The sequence below is a fragment of the Rhynchophorus ferrugineus genome, unplaced genomic scaffold (assembly GCF_030347505.1).
Source record: "Rhynchophorus ferrugineus isolate W39M unplaced genomic scaffold, kcgeb_rfMv2 rfM10, whole genome shotgun sequence".
Lineage (NCBI taxonomy): Eukaryota > Metazoa > Arthropoda > Insecta > Coleoptera > Curculionidae > Rhynchophorus > Rhynchophorus ferrugineus.
In genome coordinates, this window is record NW_027472589.1 from 18,818,746 (window position 1) to 18,827,099 (window position 8,354).

An 8,354-nucleotide genomic window follows, 5' to 3' on the forward strand; every position below is an offset into this window, starting at 1 on the left:
AAATTAAATACAATTTATTTTCTCTCTTCTTTGTCTAAATTAATGCACAAAGACGAGTTTGTTTATTGAATAACATAAAAGTAATGAATAAATAATGAATAATATAAAAATATATAAAATTAAAGATGTTAAATCGATACGAATTGGTGAAAAGAATTATAAATTGGATGGAAAATACTTAATAGTCTGTCTGGTTTAGGATAACACTGAGTCCGTCTTCCAAGTGCTGATTATACACACGACATATACGAATTCTACTGTTCTTGATTCTTGACTTCCATTCTTGATACATTTTCTTTCTTCTTAATTCTGATTAAGTCTTAACTCTCTTGATTGGTTCTTGATACTACACATTACTTAATACTACACTTTCCAAATTATACTTGTATAGATTCTAGTAAGAGTAAATATCAATTAATTATTTTATTGTCCTTAGTAATCCAACAATATGTTCATTGAAGTATAAGTATTTTTTATTAACCGACTGGAAAAAGGGGGAGGTTCTATGTTCGGCTGTATATATATTTTGGATATTATGGTCAATTATAGATCGACTTTCAAAATTCTTTTTTGTTCGAAAAAGTGCACTTCCAAGGTGGTCCCATTGGAACTAAGTTAGGATCAAATGGAGGGACGGGGGAAATCGACGGAAACCCTCAAATTTCAAATGTACCTCTGTACCTCTATTTTCACATATTTTGTATCTAAAATAATTAGATATTTGTGTATAATGTTATTGCTAATAAAACGGAGAATCGGAAGTAGATCAGTGTAAAAACCATTTGGTTTGCTTTTTAAACACTAACTATAGCATATAATATCTCGTAGAAATATTGTAGACAACTGTTTCTATGGTGTAATAGTTAAAGCGTTTAGCTGCCAAACGGAGGTCGCGAGTTCGATTCCCGGCGGTGACACTAGCTTTTTGTTGTTGTTTAGTTAGAGCATTTGTCAAATCACCTAGGCTAGGTAGCGGACCCCGGGGCCTGAAGCGCACCTTCAATCATTGTCTCTTTATTCCTATTTTTCCTCATACGGGCTGCACTTTTACTTGGCCTACCGATTGTAGTATTCAATAAAATAACTGCGTAATTTATTGAGTAAATATTTAACACTAAATATAAAAAAATAACATTGAAAAAAATTGAACCCAATTCAAAAAATAAATAAGTAACTCACTAAAAATTAAGAAATAATCAAATTTAGATTTTTAACACAAAAAAAAACATTTTAATATAATATGTTTACATAATAATCGTTGCAATAATTAAATTAAAATAATCAAAAACCTTATTTAGCCTATCTACTACACGTATTTCATATTCTACTATATGCACACAATTTAACTTAATACCTACCTAAACCTATTTATCTATTTACAATATTACTTTAACTACTACCAACTGGTCACTTTGAAGTCGGTGCCGCGCCCAAATAATACAAAAATAATAATATAAATTACATAAAACAAATCTAAATTAATATAGCTGTTTTGGAGTTTGAGGGTTTTGGGTTATGAGGTGCAAATATGGGATTACATTAAGACATAAAACCGACTAGTAATCCAACACACCCAAAACAAAGTTCTACGATTAATTACCAATGCTTATCGGTATGTAACCAACGAAGAGCTGCACGATGACCTCGAAATCAAATAGATACACGAAGTGATCCAAGATTTCGTCTTAACACATGAAATAAGTTTGCTAATTCGCTGCAACGTAGAAGCAATACAGCTACTGGTCAACACGCAGGAAATCAGAAGATTGAGCGAGCCAAACCACATGCACTTGCATAGTGTATAAGTGGTTGTGTGGAACTTGCATAGCGGATAGGTGTTGTAGTTCATAACTTTAACTTAAGTCATTTAGTTTTATTTTAATTTGGAAACATAATGATGTATTAATCTCATACTCGCCTTGCTTGTCTATTAATGCAATAAGTACAAATGAAAAGTAGTAATAAATTAATTTGTATATTAAGATTGTACTAAGCATATTTAATGCAAGATGTAATGAATGAACGATTGAATTCCAGTTATTAGATCATATCCAGCAGCTTTAAGTATCAATTAATATAAATTATCAAAAATCAAAAAGCGCTTAAATAATTAATCATTAACCTTTAAAAAATAAAAATGTACTCATTTTTTTAAAATGCCCATGTAATTACCCTTTCATTTTGACAGAAAAAACCTAAAGAAGCTACCAAAAAAATTGTTATTTAATTTCACTAAAATATTAAAATATTTTCTATTATTTACCAAAAAGCAAATCCTACTTGGTATTCACGAGTTTTTATTGTAATAATTTATAAAAAATGGAAGTTCGAACAATAGAAATAACATGGACCAGTGTAACAGGTCAATTGAAAAGTGCCCGGCCTACCATAGTAAAACACATTTTTTGGCAAAATTATTTTTTTTCTTCAACATAATTCCCTTCAAGGGTGATACACTGATTATAGCCACCCTCCAACATTTCGATACCATTTTTGTAGTACGATTTGTCCTTTGCTTCAAAATAGGCCTCAGTTTCGGCGATCACCTCTTCATTTGATGAAAATTTCTTCTCAGCGAGCATTGTTTTGAGACCTGAGAACAGGAAATAGTCGCCTGGAGCTAAATCTGGAGAACGGTGTATGGTGGATGAGGAAGCAATTCGAAGCCCATTTCATGGATTTTTGCCATCGTTTTCATTGACTTGTGACAGGGTGCATTGTCTTGGTGAAGTAGCATTTTCTTTTTCTTTAAATACGGCCGTTTTTCGTCCTATAAACGGCTCAATAACGCTATGTAATAGTCGCTGTTGATGGTCATTTCTTTTTCAAGGTAGTCAATGAAAATTATTCCATGCGCATCCCAAAATACAGACACCATAACCTTGCCAGCCGACTGTTGCATTTTCCCACGCTTTGGAGCCATGTTCCATCCATTGTCACATATCGACGCAAAAACTCGGGTTTATTACGCTTGATCATCTTCAGACATTGTTCCGAATCAGCAACTCATTTCACCACGTCTAAACTTAGCATACCAATCCTTGATGATTGATTTTCCTGGGGCAGTGTCTGGAAACTCTGTATCAAGCTAAGTTTTTGCTTCAACTGTATTTTTTCCCTTCAAAAAGCAATATTTAATCAACACGCTAAATGACTTTTTATCTATTTTTTTCACTATAACAAAAATTGCTTCTCTCAAAATGCTATAATTTGCAAGCTAATGACCCGACGGCTGTTAGGGCTAACTAAAAAATATATGGATTTCATTCTTGTAGCGCCATCTATGTGTCAGGCCGGGGACTTTTCAATTGATTAATTAATAACATGCTATCGGTGGGCTATCGCTGTTATTTATCCGTGACACGATCGTGCTCTGCGAGCTCCTTGGAATATCCGCGCGGTACTCCGTTACAGGCCATAGTAAAATGACTCCACAATAAAAATGTACTCATTTTTTAAACTACCCATCTAATTACCACTTCATTTTTATAGAAATTATTAGACAAAATTAACATTGTACTGTTCTTTTTATATGTTCACATTTTTAATTTCTGTTTTATATAGTTCTTCCAATAAAACAGCCATTGCACGTCATAGCTGACATCGAATATATTTCCAAATGAAGATTGTAAAATATGAAATTCGTTTTAAACTCGGAGCGGATTTAAAGTCTCCTATGTAAAAAGAGACAAAGCATTTTTGATGTGTCGGATCACGTAACCGAATGAGTCTCTAAAATTTGGTTTGTGTTGGTACTTGTCAAAGTCTATTGTCAAATGTTTACAAAATTCAAAATTACACTTTAGAGGTTATAAAAAGGCAAATATTTTAAACCAAAATTCAAAGTTGTTGGCATGGCAACATTGCGAGGTGCTATCAATATAACTTGTACAAATAATAGTGGAATTGTAATGAACGTTAACAAAATACTCTTTCGGGAAAATGGAGAAGGCGTCTGGCAAATAAGCCTTTTAATTAAAATCCATTTTAAGGTACATAAAAGAGCGTAGATGATTTACCAATTTTTTTGTTATATTTTATAAACTAGGGCTAATCTAGATTAGTTCTAGATGTTGGTTTTGTGTACTTGTCTTTACATAAACGTTAAGTATAAAGATTATATCAGGGTCTAGCTACAATTATCTAGTAAACCGTATAAGATCAAACCTTGTTTATGTGTCAACATTAAATCACTTTATGAAATTCAAATGAATGGTGTTTTTATTGTATATAACAAATCTTGGAACAGTACTCGTATAAAACCAAAACAAATTAATTTAATAGTATACTTCTTTTTCATGTTAATTCATTTTGTGAAATTGTAAAAATAATTTTCTTACAATACACGGAAACTAGATATCAATTATACAAAAATAAAAAAAGAATTATACATGACCCAGAAAATTGCACCCTTTCATCACTTTTTTTTAAATGATCTATACACAATAAAAAAAGTGAACAGTATTTAATTAAGAATTTTGTATGTTTTGGTCACAGAAATAACACTCAAACACACTGTTATCTGATGTAATTTTATTAACAAAAAAAAACAGATAAATATACCCACTTACGTTTGTTGATTGCTGAGGTCAATAGAAAAAAGAAAACAGTTCGGGAATGATAAAAAGTATTAATCTAAATTTGTCTAGAAGAAACCACTGGAGTTCGAATCCTTACTTAATTAGGTGTTTATTTTATTGACTAGGCATGTTCTTATTGATGAAAGCTTTGATGTCGCGCATCTCCTCGTCATTAGAGCTATGCATCAGCGACCTGTATGATTTGAATTCAACATTTTTGAGCAGGGTTTTTAGCACCGAGGCCGTCATTTGACCCCATTTGTATGGCACAACTGGATCACAATCACCATGACATTGGAAGATCTGTGATATTGTTTGCCATAAGCCTTAAGTACAATCTACAATAACAAATATACTTACTGGGACATCATCCGGGCATTTTTTTGCAGCTGGGAAATTTTTTCTCAGTGGTAACCAGCATGACAGTGCCACAACACCAGCTAACTTTTGTGTGAATGTTAAAGCTGCATAAATAGCTAATGCGCCACCCTGTGAAAAACCTCCTAACAAAATTCGTTCAGCAGGTATACCTCCTTTTATTTCATCATCAATCATGGAGTGAATCAACGTGGCTGCACTCTTAATACCTATGAAACCTATATCATTTAAGATACAAAAAATTAAATAACTAACCTTCATCGTCCTCTGGGCCAGTTTCTTCTAAGGTTTTCAGATCAAACCAAGAAGGCATTCGAAAGCCTGAATTTAAGGTAACCGGCATAGTGTTGGCCGTGGGACAGATTACCTTTACAAAAGGCGCTCTGATAGAATTCATCGCTTGAGCCCATCCTTGTCTATAATTTCGAACATATTAACATTTCCCTACGATATCATCTGATAATCTTACCCAGTATCTCCCAAACCGTGTAAGAAAATTAACTGGAAATAAATATGAAAATTATATATCTACGTCAGTTCGATGTGTAATATAATTACCGTAGCTGTATGTTTAGCAGTCGCTGCTAAAACTACTGGTGACCCCATATTTCGATTTCGTATATGAATGTATTCGGTTAATTTGTTAATAAATATAATTCAAGCCGATTTTTTTATAATCACCCTAAAAGACAGCTGACAGTTCCTTGACATATGTTATTTTGACGTCACAGCCAAAGGCTGCAAGAAGAAACGCGTCGGATTGGTACCGATTTACTACGCTCGTGAATAATCGTTGCAGGCGAAGGCGGAGTTTATTAAACGTATTCGATTGTATTGTAAGCAGGGTTATCGATATACTTTATAGTAATGGGCACATCGATATGTTTTTATAACCGACATAAAATTTAGGGATGATAAGTAATCATTATCACTATGTGTTTTGAATAATACAAATCACTCTAAACAAAAAGAAACTTTTTATTTAGTATCTACAAAATAATATTTAGAATACGGTATTTTTTTTCATAAAATATTTCTCTTTTCCATAAAATAGTCTCGTAGAATTGTAGAGTATTTAAGTACTTTTGGAAACTATTCTTTCACATGGAAGTGAAGAAGCTGCGATTATATTTGTATGCAATTGATACAAGCTTCAAAATTAACAAAACAATGCTGATGTAACAAAAAGTATCTGGTTATTATCGCGGCCGTTTAATTCATTAGCATTAAATTCCGGATAGAGAAACAGCCAAAGGTTGCTACAATATTGGGGACCATAATAAAAGTTAACGATCTAATTATATAAGACTCTAATTATAAAAACTGAGGTACCATAATGTCGCTTTTTTTATGAAAAGTTAAAATACAGTCATCAGTAGATTTAGTTGCTGGATTCTGAGTTGAATATTAAGGAAAAAGGTTCCAATCTCTTGTTAAATGCACCTCTTTTTCGTATTTTTGTACACCTTTAAGTATTGTATAATATTTGATAAATTTTTATTATGGATTTATGTGCACATATAATATAACATATTTTTAAGTATTGATTCTACTGTTGAAACTACAACTCTCTACGACGACTACTCGTAATATATGATATTTAGATATAGGAGTATATTATAGTAAGATGACAGTAAACAATTTACACCTACACAAGTTTCGATTAGCTACAACTGCACAGGCGCACCTGTTCTAATCTAGTCTGCGAATTTCACAACTGCGTGTCATATTTCTATTCGCATTACTGTTTAACACAGTTGTGGTTAGAATAACAAAATAGACAGACTTTTATTTATTATTTAAATTTTCCATATTATTTAACTTAACAATATATCCTTTGTTCTACAGCAATCTACAAAATTAGTGTTATAAAATGATAATATTTTACTAATAATTAATACCTTATACACTTATTTTCGCATTACCTGTCCCTAATACCTATGAAATAATTATATTGCCTGGAGAAAATGAAAAAACAAAATTAGAACAAATAGATTAGAACTAGTGCGCCTATGCAGTTTCAGCCAATCAAAACCTATATAGGCATAGATGTATAGGTATTTTACTGTCGTCTCGATAATTTCCGATTACAAATTCCGATTTTGACGGAACGCACAAGGTCTAAAATTTAACGAATACTGGTTGGGCGGGATGTTAGGTTATCCTCTATTGTGCTCTAATGCTCTTTGCGTTAACAACTTTAGAATCCAGCGTGGGTGTATTTGCAGTGGCCTAAAGAGTTGTAGCGGTCGTTGTTTTTTGTATGTATTGATTTTAATGTAATAAACACTGTAAGGTGGGTTGTCGAACGGCGAAGCACGGAGGCAGATAAAGCTGAAGAATAACCCGAATTTCCAAATTGGCTGCCGATGCGGTGCGGTGTAGTCGGTGCTGGACAATGGGTCGTAATGGTAGAATGTAAATTAGAATTGTATTCCTGAGTATGCAGTGTATGCTAAGTTGCCTATTCCGACGCACATATGTGGTTTATTGAATGAATCTCTGAAATAACTCTGACCTTCTAAAAAATGTAAAATAAGTTACTAATAACTGTTTTCAAAAATGGTAGATAATAAGGCAAAATTTTAAAAGTTAATTTAAAGGCGGGAAACTGCAAACTGTTTCCAAATTAGATTGTTTCCGCATCAGTCGGTGCGTTTGTATACCCGGCCTACCATAGTAAAACACATTTTTTGGCAAAATTTGTATTTTTTATTCAACATAATACCCTTCAATGGTGATATGCTTCTTATAGCGACCATCCAACTTTTTCATACCATTTTTGTAGTACGATTTGTCCTTTACTTCAAAATAGGTCTCACTTTCGGCGATCACCTCTTCATTTTCAGACGAAAATTTCTTCCCAGCGATCATTCTTTGGAGATCTGAGAACAGGAAATAGTCGCTGAGTGCCAGATCTGAAGAATACGGTGGATGAGGAAGCAATTCGAAGCCCAATTCATGGATTTTTGCCATCGTTTTCACTGACTTGTGATACGGTGCATTATCTTGGTGAAGCCGGAATTTCTTTTTCTACAAATGCGGCCATTTTTCAGTGATTTCTTCCTTCAAACGGTCCAATAACGCTATGTAATAGTCACTGTCGATGGTCCTTCCTTTTTCAAGGCAGTGAATGAAAATTATTCCATACGCATCCCAAAATACAGACGCCATAACCTTGCCAGCGACTGTTGAGTTTTCCCGCGCTTTGGAGCGGGTTTATCGTGCGCAGTCCACTCGTATGACTGTCGATTGGACTTCGGAGTGAAATAATGGAGCCATTGTTTCATCATGTTTCATGCATCGTCACATATCGACGCAAAAACTCGGGCTTCTTACGCTTGATCATCTTCAAACACTGCTTCAAATCATCAACTTGTCGTTGTTTTTGGTTAA

At 33.3% G+C, this 8,354-nt stretch overlaps 1 protein-coding gene across 1 annotated transcript; it reads right to left on the bottom strand.

The window, feature by feature from the left end:
- Window positions 1–4,516: 4,516 nt before the first annotated feature.
- On the bottom strand, window positions 4,517–5,672 carry Apt1 (Acyl-protein thioesterase 1). The gene is made up of 5 exons (XM_076416135.1): window positions 5,517–5,672; window positions 5,428–5,459; window positions 5,214–5,374; window positions 4,941–5,167; window positions 4,517–4,883 (listed from the first exon to the last, which is right to left on the bottom strand). The coding sequence occupies exons 1-5, from the start codon at window positions 5,562–5,564 to the stop codon at window positions 4,695–4,697; spliced, it is 657 nt and encodes a 218-aa protein (XP_076272250.1). The 5' UTR covers window positions 5,565–5,672; the 3' UTR covers window positions 4,517–4,694.
- Window positions 5,673–8,354: the final 2,682 nt, after the last annotated feature.